Below are 24,907 nucleotides of genomic sequence, written 5' to 3'. Positions count from 1 at the left end.
ATTATAAACAAAATTATATATATGTTAAACATATATAAATTAAAAAATACATAAACATATTACCATTTACCTAAACATAAAGATTCACCTCCATTTCACCATGGAGATTCTTAATTTATAAATAAGTTTTGTTATAATATTATATTCCAATAGCATGGTTTATTACTACTATATGTCTACAAAACTCTAACTCATTCCATATGACACTTGTTCATATAACATTTTGTTTTAATTAATCAAATTAATTAAAATGGAAAAAATGGCATAACTATTTTGAAGATAACTCTCAACCTTTAATTTTTGTACACTATTAAAAATATGCTAGAATATTAGGTGGAGATTAAATCTCTACCATCTACCTAATACTTATTGATAGTTAAATTAAAATTCGAAAAACTCTATTCCAAAATAAACATACTTATCAACATAATTATAAATAAAAATAACATTATAATTTTTAATTATACAAATTTTTATATATATATATAATTTTAATTATTTTTTTAAATATCATTATTTTTAAACAAATAATTATTAGAAAACATTAAATTCTGTTCAATTATTTTTAACAAAACTTTAAAATTATAAATTAATTATAATAATCAAATAATATATGTGCATCACGCTTTCGTATACAAAATTTTTAATATATAATAAATTCAAAAGTTTATGTATAAATAAAAACGTCTTAATTATAAATTTTAATAATCAATTATAATAATTACAAGATTATAATGCCGACAATGCAAGTTCCCATTCCACGCCTATAAAAAGCCTATTACGTGTATGGAGCCCATTCCACGCCTTTCAGAAATAAGGTAGGTAAACGCGGTTTTCAAAAATTCCATATTTGATGACGAGGCCTAGGGTTTTGAATTTGAGTGGGGAGGTTTTGATGATTATACTATCTGTTTATGATAAAAATGACGAGTATTCAATGACTTAGGGACGAGTCTTCAATGACTTGGTAAAAAAATAAAAAAACAAGATGCGTAAATTCGAATCTTTTACAATTATTAAATTATTTCGAATATTTTTTACCGAGTCTATTGTGAAGTAAATCTGCCTTAGTCTTTATAGGCAGTTACTGAGCAAAATTATATTTTAAATTTTAAATTTTATTTATTTATTTTGAGCACTTTGTATTATGTTTTATTTCTTTGAAAAGAAATCAAATGAGTAATACAAATTGAGAGTCTTGATGTGTTTAAAAGTTTGTCTAATTAAACATCTTATAAATAAAAATTTATAAAAATACAATAGTTATGTTGGATGTTGATATATATTAATATGAAAAAATCAAAATATAATTAATACTGTAAGCAAAAAAAACCAGTGAGTTATAATATCTATTGGGTAATATGAAAAAACCAAAATATAGTTAATACTGTAAGCGAAAAAAACCAGTGAGTTATAATATCTATTGGGTAGAATAGTTAAGCATTTGCATGGATTGGTTATTACTCTCATGGTCCAAAAACAGATGTTGAGTTGATCATTTCGCAGCAATAGTCAATATAAAACGCATACTTTTAATATTTCCCATAGATTTGATAGAATTTCTCTTGTATTTCCTTATACTACCTGCAATATTGAACTGATATTTGGTTAGAATAGTCAATATAAAGTACATACTTTCAATATTTCTCTTGATTTGATAGAATTTCTCTTCTCTTTCCTTATACTGCCTGCAATATTGAAATGACTTTTAACCTTATTGGCTTCATGCGATGATGAATAAAGTAACTGTGCATGAGTCAAATATAATACAAACCAAAAACCCTTTTAATGTGCGCTGACATTATATCAAAAGAGAAATGTCCACCCCTCACCACCCACCGCTTATTTTTGATGAATCTATTTATTATTTTACAATTTTACAATTTAATATTAATATTTTCCAATTTGAACCAGTCTTCTAATTTTTTAACTCACATAAAAACTTATAGAATGAAAAGATAATCATAAAAAATGAAAGTTGACCCCTGAAAAAAAAACCATGATAAAATGTCAAGTTAGGTTGAACTTTGCCAGGCCTGAAAATATACGAGCAGCTCCATTCATCAAAAGCTTTGCAAAGGCCCAACATTAATATAGGAGCAGCATCGAAGAGCGTTGAGCTTGTACCCTGTGCTGCAATGGCGACGAAGATAAAACTACTAATGAGAAGCATGCTGGTTACCTTCAGTCTATGTACGTGTCTGCGCCTTTCAGTCGGTCAACTATTTCTGAATGGGTACGGTTGTGGGAATAGTCAGTATACAAATGGTAGCCTCTTCCAGCATCATCTTAACCAGGTTTTGGAATCATTGGTGCTTAACATTTCTACTAGTGGTTTCAATACCTCTAGTGTTGAGGGGCAAAACAGTAATGATTCTGTTTATGGGCTTCTCCAGTGCAGGGGAGATTTAAATACCTCTCTCCGCCAACAGTGCGCAACCACGATAAAAACAATGCTTCTTGAGAAATGTCAAAACAGTGCAGGGGAGATTTAAATACCTCTCTCCGCCAACAGTGTGCAACCACGATAAAAACAATGCTTCTTGAGAAATGTCAAAACAGTACTTCTGGATTCATTCAACTGGACGGCTGCTTCTTACGTTATAACGATCATTATTTTTACAATTATAGTGAGGGTATCCAGCCTTATGCTTCTAAATGCAACGCGCAGACCGTTACCCCGCCTGAAACGTTCGATTCTGATGTTTTAAACGTGCTCTCAAATATTAGCGAAACAGCCGTACGGAATCCAAACCATTTTGCTGCACATGAATTCCAATCGTCTGCTTCGCCTTCTTGGAAAATCCTTGGCTTAGCCCAGTGTTGGAGAGATCTGTCCCAAGCGAGCTGCCAGTCTTGCTTATCTTCTCTCTCAAATATAACATTTGATCAGTCAAACGGATGCCCATACGGGTCATTTGGAGCAGATTTCTATAGTATGGGCTGCGAGCTGCGTTACAAGATTTATTCCTTTCTATTGTCTCCGCCTCCATCATCCGGTATGTTCCTTCACATAGAGTTTACATTTTACAATGATGGAGCACTAGTTTTGTACATTTTGGTGAAATTAAAGATGAGGCCCAGCTTAATGCTAACACTTCGTGTGCAAATTGGCAGAGGGCACTAATGCTCCTATCCCCTTGCCACCGGTTCCATCATCAGGTATCATCCTTCACATAAGAATAAACTGTTTTTGTACATTTTGGTGAAATTATACATTAAATTATACATGCCCAATTTAATGCTGAGGCTTCCTGTGCAAATTGGTAGAGAGTCGTCATGCTCCTTTCCCCTCGCCACCGGCTGCATCATCTGGTATCATCCTTCACATATTTTACAATGATAAGAATAAACTGTTTTTGTACATTTTGGTGAAATTAAACATGACCGATTTAATGGTGAGGCTTCGTGTGCAAATTGGCAGAGGGCAATCATGCTCCTATCCCCGCGCCACCGGCTCCATCATCCGGTATCATCCTTCACATATTTTACAATCATAAGAATAAAGTTATTAACTATTTTGTACATTTTGGTGAAATTTAACATGGCCAATTTAATGTTGAGGCTGTGTGAAAATTGGCAGGAGGCAAAAAACGTAATGTGCTTGAGATAACTCTGGGCGCACTGGCCGTTTCGGTTGGGTTAATTGCCACTATAGGCCTATTTCGTTTTCACCGAAAACGTTGGGAACGGATTTCTCGAATCAGAGGTTCCAAAATTGCTCAATAGTTCAGTGTGCACCTTATTAGCTTCTATGTGGTGAACTCTTCGCCTATTTCATTATGTAATTGCTTTCGCAGGTGAAGAAGGAGAACGTAACTTGTTGCCTCCTATCGCGAATCTTGAACTGATTTTCAAATACGATACTCTAAGGCAGGCTACCTCCACTTTTAAAGCAGAAAACAAACTTGGTGAAGGAGGGTTTGGATCTGTGTTCAAGGTAAGGGCCTAAAATCATTGCCTTCCATTGAATTACATATTAGTAGGTTATAATGGAGAACAAAAAATAATTTTGAATTTCATTGATCTTCAGGGGGTTCTACCTGACGGTATAGAGGTTGCAATTAAACGGCTGAATATAGGTTCAAGGCAAGGAGACAACGAATTTCTGAATGAAGCAAATCTGATGACTCGTGTTCAACACAGGAATCTAGTGAGATTGCTTGGTTGCTCTGTTCAAAGATCAGAAAGACTACTAGTTTACGAATACCTCCACAACAGTAGTCTCGACAAGATTATATTCGGTTTGTTCTCGCTTGCTCTTTAACTGTTTAATCTCTGATTCAATCCTGTAACTGTTCAAGTTTGTGCACGTAGCTTCTTGACTCTTTTACTGTGCTGCAATAATTGTAGATACAACAAAAAGCCATTTACTTAACTGGACAGCCAGGTATGGAATCATAGTTGGAACTGCGCGTGGGCTTGCGTATCTTCACAAGGAGTCTGAGGTTCGAATCATCAACAGAGATATCAAAGCAAGCAATATCTTACTAGACAATAAATACCGACCCAAAATAGCAGACTTTGGCTTAGCCAGACTATTTGCAGAAGATGAGAGCCATGTTAGCACCAGGGTTGCAGGAACTTTGTAAGAAGTCTCTCTACAGTTCAATCTCTTGATGTCCCAAACTCTATTTAATAAATTACGGGATATTAATCAATTACAATAGAGAAACGATCATATAATTTTTAGAGGGTTAAGAGATGAAGATTTGATTGTGCAGTGGTTACATTGCGCCTGAGTACGCCTTACACGGACAGTTGACAGAGAAAGCAGATGTATTCAGCTTTGGAGTGCTTCTACTCGAGATTATCAGCGGAAGAAAGAAGTACTACAGTGTCTCTCAAGACATGGAATTTCTCATTGAAGTTGTAGGGCACATGTGGACCTCATCTTTAAAGTAGAAATTTTTTTAAAACTATGATTCCATGTTAACTAATGTTTTATGGTTTTGTGGATATTGGTCAATTAGCAGACATGGAGACTGTATACCGCAGAGAAAGCATTGGAAGTTATGGATCCGACATTGGAGGGCAGTTACTCGTGCGAAGAAGGGATTAGAGTGATTAAAATTGGTCTTCTGTGCACTCAAGCAGGCGCAATGTTGAGGCCTTCGATGTCCCATGTGGTGATGATGCTGATAGGTGAGCAACAACAAATTCCTTCACCCACAAGCCCGCATTTCGTAGATGAGCAGAGTGTACTGGAAGGTGCTACATTTACTCCTATTCAAGACCTTAACATCACGTCAAGCAACGCTCAGTCGTTGGAAGTAGCGACTTATTCTAGGACACCTTTTAATGTCGACTCTGCAGGTGGTAATCTTTCAATAAGCATTATGGAGGCAAGGTGAAAATCAGGCGGTGCCTTGCTATCATATTTATCACGATTGATTATGATAAAGCGTGATAAAGCGGTATTTACCCTTCTCATGCTATGGTTTTGAGACAATTAAGCATCAAAAGTCACTCTACTTGGTTTCATGGATTATGATGAGTCAGAGCGTTTGATGATGTAGATTCATTATTGGATATTACATTTGAGCCTGTATAATTAGTAAATTCATTTATAATTTGTAAATTATTAATTAAAATATAATTTGTGAATTATCTGTTGAATAGTAAGGTAAATTTCAAGATTTTTTATTTATTTTAAAATAATTCAAAATTTTAAAATATTGGCAAATGCTTTTGAGCTATTTTGTAAATTTTTTTACTAAGTTATATAAAATATAAGTTAAAACAATATTGAATTCATTTATAAAATATTAGACAATAATTTTAGCTATTTTTATATTCTTTTATGTATTGAGATTTTTCATACCATGTCACTTGGAAGTGTGGATTTAATAGGACTTTCTATAATTTGAGATAATAGTTATATAATTTGAGAAAGGTTGTGATATTTTCCACATCTTATCTATAATGTTTTTGGATCTATTTTAAGAGATTATTCACTTTTGATAGGTTTCACTCATAATTTATAGAAAATTTTCATTTAGAATAACCATGTTTCTATATTAAAAAAAAATTCTATTTTTTTTTTATTGTTACAGATTTATAAAAATTGATTGAGAATCTCAATAATCTATAAATCTGAAAATCACCTTTCTTTATTAATAAAAATATTCATCTTTCTTAAAACTATTTCACTTGAACCACCATATATATAAACCATATAACATAATAATTTAATTTTAAAAATATTCAATCATCTTTTTCTACATTAAAATTATTTAAACAATAATATATTTAATGATAAATAAATATGCAAACCAAACCAAACAAAAGAATGGGCTTCTTTTCAAATCATAGCATTGGGGTATAGACATATGAATTGAGGTTATGCATCTTAATATTTGTAGTATAGATAGAATGTTTAATTAATGTAATTATATACCAATATATTTAGTTTTTATAATTTATGTTTAATTAATGTAATTATTTATAAATATATTTAGTTTTATATTAGTTTAAATAATATACTAAATATTAGTTTTATATTAGTTTAAATAATATATTTAGTTTTATATTAGTTTAAATATTGTGCCGTGGATGCACTTTAAAGTTTTTCTTCTGATTGGCATCGCAGAGGTTGACGAGAGACCGAAACCTAAGCGTAATCCCATTGTAAATTTTGGAATAATTTAAACATAAATTTTGTAATAATTTTATATTTTAATGGGAAATTGGCTTTGTTTTCGCTTTAGTCCATCTTATTCTAAAATATTTTAAAATTTAATTAAAATAAAAATATTAATATATTTTAAAATGGATATTCAAGATAGAGAGACTATATTTTTCCTTTTAAAGGTTGTAAAATAATAATTGTATTTAAAAATGTAACGATGTATAGAAGGATAAAAGAGTTAAAAAGATCATCTGCAAAAATATATTATTAAATATAACAAATTCTTATTTTAAGTGGTGTATTTTTTCAAAATATTTAGTGATAGATTTTTCGAAATTTTTTTATCTTTTTTTTTTTAATGAGGGGTAAGACTTTCTGAAGAAGCTATATTAACCTCGGTATATACAATATTCACAATATATTACACAATATATTACATCGGCCTAAGGATACAATAGCTGCATGGAAGACGGCAAGGCATCATGTGCCGTGGGTCGATCTCAGGTGGGGAGGCAAATATCCTGCCAGCCCAACCACGCGTGAAATTCACAAATCTTTTATCTTTGAATGTATTTAAGTGCACCATAATATTTAGTTGACAAGATTATCTAGAAAAATATATTATTAAATGTAACACTCTTATTTCGAGTGGCCTATTTTTTTCAAAATATTTAGGGATGTAATTTTCTAGATGATTTTCCTAAATATTCTATTCTTCAATGTATCTCATTTCTTCATAGCATTTTTGTTAAAGATTATCAAACCAGTTTCGAATTGTGATATGAAAAATTGGAGGCTTCTCAATTCTATGGAGATTATAAGTACACCACTATGGATGAATTCTTGGATACTTGTCTCATTTCAACACCAGAGTTGAAACTCATGTCATTAAGTTAATGTTCGAGGGAATGGAAAGTTTGAAGAATGGCAAGTTCATGACTTGAGTTAAATAATCCTAGGTTCCAGCAATGTAGAGTGATGAAAGGTTTTTCATGATTTAATTATTTTTTAGAAATTGTGATTGCTTATAAATAATTTATTTAATGTTCGAGGGAATGGAAAGTTTGAAGAATGGCAAGTTCATGACTTGAGTTAAATAATCCTAGGTTCCAGCAATGTAGAGTGATGAAAGGTTTTTCATGATTTAATTATTTTTTAGAAATTGTGATTGCTTATAAATAATTTATTTAGAGCTTGTAGAAATTAATGAAATGATGTTTGGTATGTGCATTTTCAAATTAACAATGTTATAAAAAATAGTCTTCTATCATACACATTTTAAGGAATTGTTTTTAGTATATAAATATTTCTAAAAAAATATTATATATATTATTTAAAATTTATATGTACTGAAATTACAAAACCATTAAATATGAATATATGAATTTAATTATTAATTATTATAATATTATATTAAAAATATATAGGAAAGGTATATATTAGTTTAAATGAATATATTATAAATATTTTATGTTTTTAGATTTAATTAATCTAAATTATTATTTTTCCTGGTGAATTAAATTTCAAAACAAATATCATATTTTAAATTTGATATATATATATATATATATCAAAATAAAAATTATATAAATAAAAATTATATAAATTTGAATTTAACATTTAAAAAAAATTTAAAAAATTATATATATATTTTTTGCAGAATTTGGTGCTCATTTGAATGATACGAATTCAAGAACCGCCTTCCACAATGCCCCTCAATGTGGGGCTCATGTTTGATCTTTAAAATGGAGCAATTAACTAATTCTTGAAATACAGATGAAATCCAATATGTTCGTTTCGTCTAGTAGTTCAGGGAAATTAGACCTGTTTTGTAACAAATTTCATTTCACTGACAAAATGGTAATGCTCCACAGCCCACACAGGGTGATGGAAAAATAATTGTTTGGCCACCAAAGATATAAAATGGACAAAGTTGTAGATATCGATCTGAGTGTCGTGTTCTCCAATTCACGTCGATCAATTCTTGCCCGGTTGAATACAACAACCATTCAAGACTTATCTTTAAAAGATTATTCCAGTGATCATTATTTCTCTCGTTCTGCATTGGTTGTAGAGTCATCTTGCCAAATGTCGCTTTCGTGCATTGCACAAGCATTCAATAGGTTCTTATACCCAATCTTTACCTACGTACATTAACACGACTAATTAAAGGGAAGCAGATATGGGGACAAAGCCGAATGCAAAAATGCTCTATCCCCCTCAACCTAACCTATCAGTAAAGCAAGGAGTGTAACCTGATGCTCTTCTCTCCAATCATTACTGGTTGATCAAGAGCTCGATCGAGGGGCGAGCTAATGTCTATAACGACATGCATATTGAACTGATATTGAATACTATGCTCTCCCTCTTATCTCACTATGAATTTTCCCTCGCCTCCCTCTTGTCTCTATTATATAGAGTTGTAGGCTCAATCTCCTAATCAATAATTTCTTTGGGATGACCCGCAGAGAAGCAAAAAACAGGTTGTAATCAATACTCGGTAAATTCTCATATAGGGCCTTTAAAAGACTAGAATGAAGGTTAGTAAAGGCAATTGTAGATAAGGCCATCCCCAATGCCCCAACCAGCAAATAGGTTCAAACTATAATTGAAAATGGTATCTCTTTGGTCGGTCTGCGCTACAAATGTGTAGGAGAGAAGCCCGACGCTGGAAGTTGAGGATGAAGGGAAAACAATGAAGACCACTTCGTCAGCTCCCAACCGCATGGTGGTTGCCTATAAGCCGCTCTGGTTGTGTCCGAGCACCGATTCGTCATAGCTGGTGGCAGTGATGGTAGGGAGTGTCATGCACATATGAAGGTGAGGGGGATTCATTCATATGCTATTGTATGCAACCTATAATGCAGGGTCCTTGTTGCAACGATCCTCTATTCAATCAACAGTGGCATCATCGGTGATTTCCGCAACTACATTGTCCACCAATTAGGATTCAGTGACGTCATTTTATTGTTTTTCCTATAGCCACCACCGATGGGGATGCTTCTTAGTACTCCCCCTTGGTATAGTAGCGGGGACATGCCTTGCATAAATGGTGGAATTTAGTAACGGATGTGCTTCTGCTTGAGCCAAAAAATAGTGACAGTTGTTTATTCGAATCAATGGTGCAAAACAAAATGGTAGACTAAATTCAGCGCTGAAGTGTTTCAAAAGGAAACACCTGTGGTGTAATTAAGTTACATATGGCAGCTCTCATACCGAGGTTGTTTCTACATCATCACCAAAACATAAATTTTTTTTGTTTTCATCACCATCTACAAAACAAATGAATATCAATAATGAGTCAATTTGTATTCATAAACAAGGGAAGCTGCATCGCAGCAAGTCCCTGCCAAGTTACTTTTACAAGTTAGTGCCACTGCATTAAAGAGTTGCCCAGCAACAATGTACATGTAAGTGCCACTGCATTAAAGAGTTGCCCAGCAACAATGTACATGACATAGAGGAACGGGACTCTTTATAATTGCTTTAACAGGCTTTGGCACTCTTTATAATTGCTTTAACAGGCTTTGGCCTAGCTGTAGAGCTTCTGATACAAAGTTTTGGTTGTGCAAGCAGTAATAGAGAGAGCAATAAGGTAAAGACACAGGAGTGGTTTCAATGCATAATAGCCAAAAAGAGAGCTTCAGTAGCATCAGTGGCAACATACTTAGAAGTTAGATTCATGAGAAGAGATGAGAAGAGATGACTAAGACGAGCTTGGAGCCCAAGTTAGTGCCACTGCATTAAAGAGTTGCCCAGCAACAATGTACATGACATAGAGGAACGGGACTCTTTATAATTGCTTTAACAGGCTTTGGCCTAGCTGTAGAGCTTCTGATACAAAGTTTTGGTTGTGCGTAGTCTTCATAAGCTCCCTTGCCATGTCATTAGAAGAAATGACTAAGACGAGCTTAGAGCCCAATGAAACGCATTCAGAAAATATCTCTTTGCTAAAGCAAGTTGAAATTATAAACTTTATGAAAAAACTATCTGAGAAATGATATGTGAGTACATGTTACAAACGCCAGAAGCAATGAAGTCAGTATACGATTCGATTCTACAGTATATGCTAAAGAACGCTGCCAAAGGAGGAGCTTTTACATGAGTGGGGAGGGTTTCCTCTTTGAGTAGCCCACCTATGTGACAGCGAACAATCTTCAATAAGGAAAAGAAAGAAACAATTTAAAAATCTAAAGCCTTTTAGAAATAAGAGGCAAAGCTTTACAAAATTTGGGATTATGCTGATGAGGGTTTACGTTCCGGAAGTGGCCCTTGGAACATAGTGTTCCTTTCAACATCAGAAGTCCCTCGAACTATCCTTGTGCAGCGTAGGCGAAACGTTAAGCTCGGTACCAGACAGAAAGCCGTAAACCTCCTCCGCCATCGGATCACCTCATCAAGATCAACTAGCACAAAGCAAGACAGTTGTCACAAGCAGTGGGAACCAGTTGGCAGGTGCTTGCAGCCTCCTGGACGATTCTTATGTCGCGTGTCCCCGAGTACAAGAGCCAACTTGTCAAGGTCTGGGGGATAAACCACCGAAGGCCATGTCCGTATTAAAACATAATCTCAAACATAATCTCAATGCCAACTTTGTAAACTGTGGAATATAAAATCACAAGATTTGCATATAAGAGTTGTCCGATTCTACGAGCTTAGATCATAACTGCATTTAACATTTCCGTAAGCTATGACGGGTCCTTTCTTATTTAGCTGTTACACAAATAATAGCAAATCCCTTTCCGATCATTACAATATATGGTCGACCTAATTTCAACCTGGCATATGACTTTATACCGGAACAAAAGACAAAACGAATCGCGTATCTTTTGATTTTATGTGGTATTAGTCACAATAATTAATTGCATTATCTTTGAAATGCAGCTTTAAAATAATCATTGTGGACTAACCGAATGCTTGAAAAGATTTAATCGTTCAAGCTAATTGAAATTGCATCGACTACAGTGTACTGTGTAAGATTGACGTTTTCTTGACTTCTGCGCACGTGGTCAGTAAGGGCTCCCGCAGAGATTACGAGTGAGAAGAAGAAAAGGAAGACGTAGAACCATCAAAATTTACAAATGCCGTGATTTACAAAAACCTACATTGAAAAGACATAAAGCGAATTACAACACGCGGTTCGATTTTGCGTTCAATGTTTCATTCACTCGAATCAGTTGAGCAGGTATGTTATAAGCATTTGCCCTGTTCTTTTTACAGGAAACAGACACGTAAAGAAGAGGAGCGGTGACAAAATGACACATATCCCCTCGCTCCTCGACACGTTCAATTGCTCTGCGATAACGGATGGAGCGAGGCACAAAAAACTGCTCAAGCTGAGGTGATTTACTCTGACCGCCTACCGCGAACTACATTGGATTCTCTACCCCTGTCCAAACAGCAGTATCAGCGAAACCTTAGTGATTTCTTCAACCTTAAGAGGGAGATAGATAAGTGACAGAGAAGCAAACAGCAGTATAGATGCGCATTTGCTGTCATATTATCTGCAGGTCAGTAAACTGGTAACTGCATACCTGTTCAATTAATAAAATTGCTTTCTGGTTGGGATGCTGTAGAGTTTATCTTGGATATGAATGTGCAATGAATTCACAAATTCACTTTGTTTTTTGTTTCTCGCTCTGTTTGTTTTCTAAGTAAACACCAGAATTAGCTGCAATGCATTTCCTGGCAATGCATTTCCTGTCAGAATAAACACATGCAATTAGGAATACGAACCATAATGCGAACTATGAAAATGATAATTAAAGTGTTATAACAGAACAATAAGTGACAAGTGTAGAAGAACAAATCTTATGTGTTAATTAAGGTCAAAAATATTATGCATAGTAAAACCTAGTTCCTAAACTGAACTGCGAGTCAGACATCGTTCCAAAGGAAATTCCAAGTATGCAAGTTCTGGAATTAAAAAGAAAACATAGATGTTTTCAATTAATAAAAACAAGATAATAAGCACAGTAACTTGACTGTAGCTTGTGATTTCATTCCAATAAAGTTGCTGAGAGCCGATAAGAGCCTTGGAGAAAATCATCCAATTAAAAATAGGCTTCAGAACCCTGTAGATCAGATGCAGGAGTCGCAAGCAAGAATGTAGAGAATTATTTTGAACCCCATGTTTTGTACCTACCAGAAACCCAGAACTATGTGAATTGTAGCAATAATAATATTGCCGCAGTCATTCGATGAAAGGAAACAAAACAACTTGAACCATAACATGTAGGGGCATCATTACCTAAATCATTCGCTGAGATCCTGGGCGCTAATGACAAACCTGGCATTGGAGTTAAGAAAATAGATTAGAAATCGGTGAAAAGAGTTTAGCCAAGACCTTTCCAAAAGAACAGAATGACTGAATAGAAACGTTACTAGCTCAAAAACGCTCACCTGGAATCATGAATATGACCTCGTACACAATAAAATGAATTAATCTACTGCGTTATGATTTTCTATTGCTTTGAATTTTTTCTGTCAATATGTTTTATAGTGAATATTAAATAATCAACGAGAATCGACAGCTATTACGACAAAAAGAATGTGCAGAAAATTCATATACAGATACGTGTTGTTGTATTTAACTGAATTTCCTTATACATGCTTTTCTGTTTCTGCAGTGTGCTTTGGAAAGAGTACTAAACCTGCGGCTAAGAGAAATTAGACGCCTCTGTAGGCGCAAATCTTCAATCAATTTCTGGTTAAGCCTCGCAGTACTTGTCATGGCGAATCCACAGAACAAAATTTCTTCACAGCTCGAAACTGAAAATATGAAGAAAATAAACCTGCACAGCAAAAAATCAACAATATACAGAGATCTCAATGTATGGAATTCATTGAAAAAAATAATAAATTTCCACGTACGAAATTGACGAAGAGACCCTGAGTCCTTACCAGGCAAAGACTTGGAGTCCACTTACAATGCGGCATCTTCGGAGCAGCAGCGTTCCTAACACGGACGAAGATGAACAGAACAGTTTCAATATGAACAGAACAGTTTCAATATTAGTTTGCCACCTGTATGCCATGCATAACCATGGCACTTGTTTTATTTTTCATATATCTATGAGATCACGAATTAATGTTAACATTAAAACAACCCGTTGACGGTTACCCGGAATGCAGCAGGCGTGTAAAACGAATTTAAGCTATGGTCGGGCCTCTTCCGCCTCGGGAAGAGGCCAAATAAGATGGCAAAAGTTAAGTTAGAAACAAAACTTTGGTTATCCGGCACACCGCGTTAATCCAGCGTTTGAAAACTTTGTAATAACAAGCGTATAACAGAGATGGCAGGGGTGAAGTAATGCTAACTAGGGTCATATCGATTACTATAGTCCCTGCCGGATGCCAGATGGCAGGGACTAATAACAGTTAATAATAGCTATCTAACTGTTGATTTGACAATTACACATATCCAGATTATGGCTCATACTTGTTCCTCTGTTTAAATGTATAAAAAAAGTTCATGCTCAAAATTTTCATAAAATTTAATTAAATGAGCATTGGTCAAAAAATTAAGTTTCGGGAAATCAAGTTAAATGTTGATAATGTGGACCAAGTTTTCGAAATCTCTTCAGCTTCATGGTGATACGATTTATTTGAAATTTTAGATCGCAAATTTTGAGAATCGTTTTCAGAATTTTACAAGGGACAGTGGTGCATTGAGATATGTATATTTACATATCTCAATATGAGTGAGAAGTATAGTTAAGTATGGCGTGTTTGATTTCTTTTATTTGGTATATTTAGTTCATGTTTGCAACAAAATAGATGATGAATCTTTGGTCTGTCCCATGTATGTTCGTTTAGCATAATAAACTTGACCTATCCCATATAGGGTTGTTTATTAGGTAAGAAAGTTTATCTATTCCATGATGGGATGTTTAGTGTGTAATAATGTTGGGATGATTAGTGTGTAATAATTGTAAGAATAAAATAGTTATGGTATATATTTGTTTTATGTTGTATTGTCTATATGCACACATTGGCAGGGAGTTATAGATATAACATTTAAAAATGAAATGAGAACTAATTAAACTTGAATTTCTTACTTAGTTATAGTTTAAGAGAACTATTTATAAAATCAACTTAATGACTTTATGTAACACTACTATATTTGGGCGAAAATTTCGACTGTGTAATTAGACGGAATGACTAAAATCGGAAAAAGTGTTAGAAGTTAAATGAGTTTTCTTGTTTTTTGTTTTTTTAATGTTGACTGTCGTCGAATATCCAATGACAACGATCTACTAGTCGAATATTCAACAGTTATCCCCTATCCCGTTGATTATCCGATAGTTTCCTATAATCCCTCTTGTGGTCGAATATTTGACCTACATTTTTTATCGTCAGATATCTGATGATCTGTACAATATGAAAATGTGTTGTCCAATTTCCTACAAATGGTAAATAACCATTGCATAACATTCAATTCCACCATTAATGGCATTTTGCGCTGACAATGTCTAATCTGGGATCAATTTGACTAATTAAAATAAATACAACATTAATACTATAATTAAATATAAAATTATTAATATGTAATCAATATATATATATATATATATTTAAATATTAATATTAATATAATATTATAGGATTATAATATAAATTATATATCTAAAGTTATTACATATATTATTATAATTATAAGATGTGTGTGTGTGCACGCGCGAGTGTGTCCTAACATCATATAACTTTGACATAGTTGCTATACGTACTAGTGACAATTGTTTTGAAAGGTTTTAGGCTTATTTTGAGGTTAATGTTTGAAAAAAATCATCACTAAAAGTTTGGTAACAAAAAATGTCACATAACATCCCTCAAGGAGTCCAAGGATATGTGGGATTAACATTGAGGGCTTCTGAGGATGGAAAATGTTATTTCCTTTGTAGAAAATGCAATGGCTTGAGGCCAAGGAGAATTCTAATAACATCAGCTAAAAATGATTGTAGAGAGTATGGAAACACCAAAGGCGGACATGAATATCGTACAAGTTATTTATTATATGTCTTTGTATTGTAGATTGTTTTTGTAAATGTTTATATGTATATTGTATTTTAGATTGTATGTCTTTGTATTGTAAATTGTATTAAGTTTTTATTGTAAATGTATTTTATAATATTCTTTTAGGAGGTGTTTGAACTATGTTGTCATCTTGATGTGGACTAGAAATATTATTTGATTATTTTCATTAGGGTCAATTAAGGGGTTAGGTCAAGTTAGGGGTTAATTAATTAATTATGGGCTTAGGGATAAGGAGTTATTGTTTAAGGGTTTTTAAGGGGTTAGGGGTTAAGGGATTAGGGTTAGGGGTTTAAGGACTAAGGGGAATGGGGTTAAGGTTTTAGGGGGTTAATGTATATTGTTTAGGGGGTTAATTTGGACCTACAGGATTTAGAGATTAATCAATATGGGTTTTTATGGACCATTATTAATAAGTTTTTAAAGTACATTACACAAGATATAACATTAAGAAAGAATATGGCATTACAGTGATGAATGCAAAATAATATCAATATGTTTTTTTTACTATGGTCATGACTAAATATCACAAAAAGTGTCCCACTTCCTACATGTGAAGAAAATTAACATCTTTTTAGATTTTTTCAACATTCTTAAATATCTTGATAAATTGCACAAGCATCATAACTGATTTTATTGTCGTCTGCCAGCATTTAACGCGGTTGCAACAATCAATGATGAAGCCTTGGAGGCCACCTAAATCAACGGCCCCGGATAATAGCGAACCCCCTACATCCTCCAACGTTAACGAAGGGGGCAGGGAGGGGGGAAGGGGATCGGCAAAGTGGATTTGATGAATCCCTCTTTTTCTACGCATCACTCCCGCAAAGATTGCAGCCCCCCTCCACTCAATACCACTTACTACTCCCGCCCCCGCACCCCACAAACCACTCTTCCGCCACTCATTTCTCCCGCCATTTAACATCCTGCTATTCTCACCACTTGTCAATATCCTGCCATATTTAATCATCGCTATCCCTTCCGCTAAACTTAGAAAATGATCGTTGCTCATTAAACTCTTGCCAACGTTCATTTGCATTTTCCACACCAATAACGGTTAAACTAACAAATAAAACGTTATTCGATCCTAATAAACTATGTTAACCTTTTCAAATTGCTAATTTTCTCAATTCTACCTATCACTACAATTCGCGAGAACGCCACTGCAAGCAGAATCCCAACTAACAACGACCTCTAACAGCGATATTTCTGGGTAACTCTATCTCTATTTTATCAACGTTTTGTTTTTCTAACGGCTTCCCATAAAGGAAAAGTGAAAGTGCATGTAGATAATATTTTGTTGCCCCTACCATTAATTTAGATGAACTCCCACTCGTTGACACTCAGTTTAATTGTAGAGACCAATTGTGAGTTCAATCTCTACGAAATTCATAATTGGACATTTCAAAAGTTCGAAAACATCAGTAATGACTTATGTTTTTTGGAATCCCTACTGCCCTAGTTCTGCTTCCCTCAAACTCATCATTTACAACTGAGTCAATTTTCCAAGCCCTCCAACTAAACCCTCAGGACTCTTTACACCTTTTTTTTTCAAATGATCTAGTGGGAATCTATCAGAAACTTACTTTCCCACAAAGAGCTCACATATTTAAGTCATTTTTATTAGAAAACTCAAAATTACCCAGAACTAACCCTCCTTACTCCTTTGGAATGTTTCCTGATATTTCTAGGCAGGTTATTTCCTTAGTTTCTTGTCTATTAGGATATCCTAGTGACCAGTGAGTTGATGAAGTCATTTTGGGATTTCTACCAGTGTTTTCTTCTAGTAAAAAACCTTCAATTATGTTCAACTACAGTTAGTTTATTTTTGATATTATTCATGATCAATTTTTAAAGTTCAATGTTGAAATATCATTTAACCACCAGTTAGTCTTAGTTTACTTGTTCTTATATCATCAATCTAAAAGATTCAGCTTTCGTTTACAAAAGTTGGATGCTGAAGGTAAACCTCTTTCAGTGATCCATTGGACATCTTTGGTGAGGAAAACCTTGAAGAGTTTTCGTTTAGTGATTTTGTTAATCAATTCTTCTATATAGCTACTTGTTTGCTAAACAATGATGTAGTCCCCATGATTTCAACAGAGATCAAGATAATTTTTCATTTGAGTGAGAAGACAAAGGTTGGAGACTAGTATTTATACCAAAATTTCACTGAACTCGGGATTTATGGCTACGAGCTTCAACCATACAAATTGCTAGTATTCCTCCCCATAAGGATTTTTTCTCTTGATTACATTAGACAAATGCTTTACATGGATGAGGTTCATTTTGTTTCCAGAAAACAAAAAACTCAGTTTAAATTGAAAGCGAAAGTTCGTCCATTCATAATCAACACCAGAGCTGTAGAGAAAGAGGTCAATGAATTATTGAGCCAGATGAATTTTAAGTTAAGTTTTAGTTGGTCATATGATCCATTAGGAGTAATCTCATCAATGAGAATTGCTCAGAAATTTGTACCATATATGCATGTGGTAGAACCTAAAATTGAGTAGTTTTCCAACATGGAAGAATGGGCAGAGAATACATTCCAAGAGATTGAAGAGCCAGTTTCTAGTAAAAAAACAGTGGAAACTCCAAGGATGATAGAGAAGGAGCTAAAGAGACTAAGAGAAAGTGTATCTCCAACAGGGTCATAGTTACAAAAATCAACATTCAAAGCATTTAAAAGGAGAAAAACTATAAATGTTGAAGAAGAATCTTTGGAAGCTCAAATTTTTGAAGAGATCACTACGGTTGTAATATCAGCACAATGTCCTTTTTCATTACAATAGATTCCTAAAAACACATTGGATTCTCCTTCTTGTCCTTCTCCAAAATAGAAAAATATTTTTGCAAAGTTCTTAAGAACGAAGAAGAAAAATGACACCCTATAATGACTTCAAACATAAATCCAAGCAGAGCCTCGTGATTGTAAACATCACCAAAATGAGACTTCCTGCTATCAAATAATTGAATCTTGGAAAATACAAGAGAACCCATAAAGAGAACGAAATAAATGAAGAGGATAAAAGGAACATGAGGGACCTCTATCTCCTACTTCAAGATAATGATTTCTACTATAACAATTAAAAAAATGGATTGATTGGAGTTTTTATTTATTTGTGTAGCGAGTTTAACTTCAAATTATTAATATAAATTTATTTTAATTTTGTATTTATAATATATTAAGAGGGTTTAAAATAAAATAAAATTAAAAATTATATAAGTTTATATTGAATGTGAATATTTTAACATTTTATTTGTAAATGATATATTTTGTTGTTATTAAAAAATTGTAAGTTTTTTATATTAGAAAATATAAAAATATATATTTTTAATTATTTTTTTTATTTTTTTTTGTATATATGGAAAAATAATATAACATAATATTATTTAATTTAAATATTAAAATATTTTATTTATGGTTAACATTTAAATATTTAGAGTAGATTTGGAGAGATCACATCAAATAATTTTTTAATTATAATATTTTAAATCTACACAAAAAAATTATGCATATTTTCATATCACATCATAAAAATGAGTTGTTTTTAGTGAAATATTTTGGAAGTTCTTCAGGTCTAATTTCTATAAAATCCGGTAGGAATTTATTGAAATCACAAATTTGATGCGTAACTCCTGAACAATCAAAGTGCCCTAGGGTTTTCCAGGGTGCTGAATCTATATATATATATATATATAGTAAAAAAACTAGTTTAAATAACACAACAATCAAAGTGCCCTAGGGTTTTCCAGGGTGCTGAATCTATATATATATATATATATATATAGTAAAAAAACTAGTTTAAATAACACAAATCAATTTTTCACCTCAATTGTTTTTGCCATATTCTGGCACCTAAAATCCGTGCGACCCCCTTGTTTATAGGACAAGGGACCCACCTCCATGTAACAATTTTGACTGCTAAATCTACCAAGGCATACATACTCTACCCCTCTAATTTTAAACTTATAAATTTAAAATATATATATATATATATATATATATATATATATATATATATTTTAATTAATAAAAATTATATTAATATATAAAATTAAAAATAAATTTATTAATACAACTAAATATACTGGCCACCTCACTTCTCCAAAACAAACAAACAAAACCAAACCGTATTTGATTTAATCGTAATGTTTAAACTGTAAAATACAACGGTGAAATTTCGAAAGTGTGGGATGACACTTTATCAAAAAACTTTGTTTGTAAACTCATGCAACGAATTTACACACACGTCGTTCGCAGGGAAGATTTGATTTTTAATCCTTTGTATATTCATTCAGTAATTAATGATGCAACCCATAGGTTTTCAGAGATTTTTTGTTTTAACTAAATAAAGACTAAGATACTGATTTAATTTTAAAAAAATATTATTTAAAAGTTTTTTTATTTATTTATTAAAAATTAACTAAAATGATATTTTAACGAGATAAAAAACAGTTTATGAGACTAATTATTTATGAGACTAGTTATCTCATAAAGTACTATAATGATCAAGAGCTTTCGAATTTTTTTCGATTTGTTTCTATTTTGAAAAAAAATAATGTTAATTTACAATTCATACCCATAAACTAAAAATCCATAAACACTTTAATCGTTAATCCCATAACTCTACCTTTACATCCATTTTAAAAAACATATAATAATTCAAACAAAAAAAATTCATTAAGTTTTCTTTTAACTAAATGAAAACTAAACCCCACACGCATGCATTTCACTAAAATGAACTGCCACAAACGTAAGTTACAGTCATGCAATATACTGCCACACTTCCACGAGAATAGTCAACGAACCACAGAGGACGTGCTCATGCAAGGAATTTCCACACTTGTCCACAAATCAACCGGAGACGTTGTGCTCATGCTAGGAATTTCCACACTTACCATATCAACAAATTTCACGAGAGCGGTCAATTAACCACAAACGTCGTGCTCTTGCAAGCAATTGCCACAGTTATCCACGAGAATAGTCAATCAACCACAGACGTTGTGGTCATGTAATCAATCAACCACAGACGTTGTGGTCATTTATAAATTTTCCACACTTCTCCACGATTTAATATTCAATCAACCATTGGCGTGGTGCTCATGCAAGAAATTTCCACACTTATCATATCAACAAATTTCGAGAGAAAAGTTAATCAGCCACAACCGTTGTCGTGCCACAGTTGTCGACGAGAATAGTCAATCAACCACAGACGTTGTGCTCATGGAAGGAATTTCCACACTCTAGAAGGAGAATAAACTAGCGTCATATCAAATCAAGGGAATACCCACTCTCAAACAAAATAATTTTTTTATTATATTTGAATTTACAATTTAATCTTAATATTTTTCATTTTGAACGAGTCTTTTGAAAAATAAATAAACCTAAATCAAATGAAAAGAGAATAAAAAGCAGCCCGGAAAAAATACAGATTCATGATAAAAGCTCTGAGAAGATACGAGCAGCTCCATTCATCAAAAACTTTACAAGGCCTTATTATCGGAGCAGCAACAGCAGCGAAGAGCGTTGAGCTCATGTCGTGCGCTGCGACGGCGATGAAGATGAAACAATTGTTGAAAAGCATGCTACTTACCTTCACTCTATTGACGTGTCTGCACCTCTCAGTGGGTCAACAGATAGATTTTACAGCTGGTTTTTGGGGCAGAGTTGTGGGACTGGGAATAGCCAGTATACAAACGGTAGCCCCTTCCAGCTTCATCTAAACCATGTTCTGGAATCATTGGTGGCCAACGTTTCCATGACTGGATTCAATACCTCGAGTGTTGAGCCTGGACAAAACAGCAATGATTCTGTTTATGGGCTTCTCCAGTGCAGGGGAGATTTAAATTCCTCGGATTGCCAACAGTGCGCATTAACGATAAAAGCAGCGCTTCTTGAGACATGTCAAAACAGTACTTCTGGATTCATTCAACTCGAAGACTGCTTCTTACGTTACGACAATCATTATTTTTACAATTAGAGTGAGGGTGTCCAGCCTTATACTGTTGACTTCAACCAGAAAACCACTGCCCTGCCGTTCCCATGGGCTGTTTTAAACGTCGTCTCAAATATTACCCAAACGGCCTTGCGGAGGCCCAAATTTTTTGTTGCACATGTATTCGAAGAGTCTTCTTCGCCTTCGAAGCGAATCTACAGCTTAGCCCAGTGTTGGACAGATCTGTCCCGAGAGAGCTGCCAGTCTTGCTTATATGCCGCTCAGTCGAATATAACATTTGGATCCACGCAGTTACCAAATGGAGCACGCATCTATTCTATGGGCTGCCAATTGCGTTACGAGATTTATCAGTTTTTCTTCACTCGCACCCCCTCGCCGCCGCCTCCATTATCCGGTATGTTCTTTTACATTCTGCAATGATGAGTAGTAGACTAGTTTTGGTGAAATTAAACATGCCCGATTTAATGGTGACGTTTCGTGTGAAAATTGGCAGATGGTCCTCGTACTCCTATCTCCCCGCCACTGGCTACATCAATGGGTATCATCCTTCACATATTCTATAATAATAATAAAAAAATGAACTAGTTTTGTACATTTTGGTGAAATTAAGCACGCGCTTCGTGTGAAAATTGGCAGAAGGCAAAAAACGTAATGTATCTGCTATAACAGTGGGAATAGTAGCCGCTACGGTTGGATTAATTGCAGCCATAGGCATATCTCGTTTTGGCCGAAAACGTTGGGAACGGATTTCTCGAACCACAGGTTCCTAAATTGCTCAATCATTCAATGTGGACCTTATTAGCTTCTATATGGTGATCTTTTCACCTATTTCATTAAGATAAATAGACATCTATAATTGTTCTGACAGGAGAAATTAGCTTATCGCCTTCTATGGCGAATCTGGAGCTCATTTTCAAATACGATACTCTAAGGCGGGCTACCTCCGATTTTAAAGCAGAAAACAAACTTGGTGAAGGAGGGTTTGGATCCGTCTTCAAGGTAAGGGTCTACGATCATTGCCTTCCATTCAATTACATACTAGTGGGTAGCAGGTCCAAGTCAGTTTTTTTTTTCTCGGCAAAAAGCGAAAGCTTAATTTTATTATCAGAAATAAAATTACATTCTTCAGATACATGTCCAGTATGTATTCGTAGATCTGTTTAAAAATGGTAAATGGCCATCCAAAAAACTGTTACAGGAATAGATATGCAGGTCAATTGTGTAATCCATCCCCTTGCTGAGACAAATAAATAGAATCACATATAAACATGCTGAGACAAATAAATGTTGTTTTAATCTGATTTACATGCACTTAAAAAGTCCATAGCAAAAAGTCGAAACATCTGATGCATCTGGTGGAGAATAAAAATAATTTGAATTTCTTTGATCTTCAGGGGATTCTACCTGATGGCAGAGAGGTTGCAATTAAACGGCTGAATATAGGTTCAAGGCAAGGAGACAATGAATTTCTGAATGAGGCGAATCTCATCACTCGTGTTCAGCACAGGAATCTAGTGAGATTGCTTGGTTGCTCTGTTCGAAGATCAGAAAGGCTGCTAGTTTACGAATACCTTCACAACAGTAGCCTCGACAAGATTATATTCGGTCTGTTTTAGCTTGCTCTTTAACTGCTTATTCTCTGCATGAATCCTGGAATCTAGTTTGTGCACGTAGCTAGTTTGTGCGCGTAGCTTGCTAATTCATTTACTGTCTGTGACGCAATAATTGTAGATACAACAAAACGCCATTTACTTAATTGGAGAGAGAGGTATGATATAATAGTCGGAACTGCACGTGGGCTTGCCTATCTTCACGAGGAGTCTGAGATTCGAATCATCCACAGAGATATCAAAGCCAGCAATATCTTACTGGACGATAAATACCGACCCAAAATAGCAGACTTTGGGTTAGCCAAACTATTTGGAGAAGATGAAAGCCACGTTAGCACTAGAGTTGCAGGAACTCGGTAAGAGTTCTCCTTCAGTTCAATCTCTTGATCTTCCAAACTTTATTTAATAAATTAGAAGATATGAACCTATTGCAACTCATATGTATTACAAAGGATCATATAATTTTAAGACAATTAAGATATGGAGATTTGATTGTACGTAACATTGCACAGTGGTTACATTGCGCCTGAGTCCTTACGCTGACAGTTGACAGAGAAAGCAGACGTATTCAGCTTTGGAGTGCTTCTTCTCGAGATTATCAGCGGAAAAAAGAACCATAGTTTGCTTCAACACATGGAGTTTCTCATTGAAACTGTATGGCTCTTGTACTGGATCTCATTTTTGAAGTAGAAATTTTCTAAAAATGTCCATGGAATTATGATTTCTTGGTAACTAATGTTTTTATGTTTTGTCGACATTGGTCAATTACTAGACGTGGAGACTGTATAACGCAGAGAGAGCATTAGAAGTTATGGATCCGACATTGGAGGGCAGTTACTCAGGGGAAGAAGGGCTTAGAATGATTAAAATTGGTCTTCTGTGCACTCAACCAGCCGCAACGTTGAGGCCTTCAATGTCGCAGGCAGTGTCGATGCTGACAGGTGAGCAACAGCATATTCCTTTGCCCACAAGGCCTGCTTTCGTAGATGAGGAGAGTGTATTGGCTGAACGTGGTATAGTTACTCCTCGTGGAGGTCCTAACAACACGTCAAGCAACAGTCAGTCGTTGGAAGTAGGGACCACATCTTCTCATGCCCACTTCCCAGGTGGTAATCTCTCATTAACCACCATGGGGCCAAGGTGAAAATAAGGCGACGCCTTGTTATTATGTTTATCTCCATTGATGTAAATAATGCGGCATTTACACTGCTCATGCGTAAATGTGATATTGGCTTTGACTATGATGAGATAGAAAGTTTAATGATATAGATTCATTATCGCATGTCATGTTCGACTCCATATGACTGGGGTTTCATTTTTCTTTTATGTTTTTTTTTCACAATTTTCAAGGTAGTCATAGTATTCGAGATATCTGGAAGCAATTTATAATGTAAAAGATTTGTTAAAATAATATTAAAGTAATATTAACCGATTTTCGATATTTTTATTGATTTCGAAATAATTTACATTTTTATAAACTCAATATTAAGAAATAATATGGGGTTATTTCACAATATTTTGAATTTGTAAAATAATGTATTGTTTATAATAATATTGAGTTCATTTTTATTTTTATCTTTTACTATTTTGAAATAATTTAAAATTTTAAGATATTGTAAAATAATTTTGATTTTTTTTAATGTGTTGTAATTTTTTATGTTATATTGTTTTTA

The 24,907-nt window shown here is 33.9% G+C and overlaps 4 protein-coding genes across 5 annotated transcripts; 3 read left to right on the top strand and 1 right to left on the bottom strand.

The window, feature by feature from the left end:
• Positions 1–2,536: 2,536 nt before the first annotated feature.
• LOC149217553 (cysteine-rich receptor-like protein kinase 44) lies at positions 2,537–5,354 on the top strand. Its single transcript, XM_089390273.1, has 9 exons — positions 2,537–2,999; positions 3,118–3,162; positions 3,425–3,469; positions 3,584–3,709; positions 3,801–3,940; positions 4,034–4,244; positions 4,354–4,588; positions 4,725–4,872; positions 4,977–5,354. The coding sequence occupies exons 1-9, from the start codon at positions 2,537–2,539 to the stop codon at positions 5,352–5,354; spliced, it is 1,791 nt and encodes a 596-aa protein (XP_089246399.1).
• A 7,159-nt stretch (positions 5,355–12,513) lies between these two features.
• Positions 12,514–13,668, bottom strand: LOC149217552 (uncharacterized). The gene is made up of 4 exons (XM_089390272.1): positions 13,535–13,668; positions 13,285–13,425; positions 12,882–12,920; positions 12,514–12,772 (listed from the first exon to the last, which is right to left on the bottom strand). Exons 1-3 carry the CDS (start codon positions 13,666–13,668, stop codon positions 12,887–12,889), a joined length of 309 nt encoding a protein of 102 aa, XP_089246398.1. The 3' UTR covers positions 12,514–12,772; positions 12,882–12,886.
• Positions 13,669–21,103: 7,435 nt separating this feature from the next.
• Positions 21,104–21,648, top strand: LOC149217551 (antifungal protein ginkbilobin-like protein). Its single transcript, XM_089390271.1, has 2 exons — positions 21,104–21,207; positions 21,294–21,648. Exons 1-2 carry the CDS (start codon positions 21,104–21,106, stop codon positions 21,646–21,648), a joined length of 459 nt encoding a protein of 152 aa, XP_089246397.1.
• Positions 21,140–24,144, top strand: LOC149217550 (cysteine-rich receptor-like protein kinase 2). 2 transcript variants are annotated; one of them, XM_089391381.1, is made up of 8 exons: positions 21,140–22,018; positions 22,118–22,162; positions 22,261–22,386; positions 22,493–22,623; positions 23,019–23,229; positions 23,356–23,590; positions 23,747–23,888; positions 24,007–24,144. In XM_089391381.1, exons 1-7 carry the CDS (start codon positions 21,943–21,945, stop codon positions 23,775–23,777), a joined length of 855 nt encoding a protein of 284 aa, XP_089247507.1. In that variant the 5' UTR covers positions 21,140–21,942; the 3' UTR covers positions 23,778–23,888; positions 24,007–24,144. The 2 variants fall into 2 exon arrangements, with proteins under 2 accessions (XP_089247507.1, XP_089247508.1); XM_089391382.1 differs by lacking the exon at positions 22,118–22,162 and having other exon boundaries at positions 21,142–22,018.
• Positions 24,145–24,907: the final 763 nt, after the last annotated feature.

This window comes from Pinus tabuliformis, chromosome 1_1, assembly GCF_031772625.1.
Source record: "Pinus tabuliformis cultivar Carrire ecotype Pingquan chromosome 1_1, CPIR1, whole genome shotgun sequence".
Lineage (NCBI taxonomy): Eukaryota > Viridiplantae > Streptophyta > Pinopsida > Pinales > Pinaceae > Pinus > Pinus tabuliformis.
The sequence above is the reverse complement of the archived record's forward strand: the minus strand, read 5'-3'. Positions and strand labels throughout refer to the sequence as shown.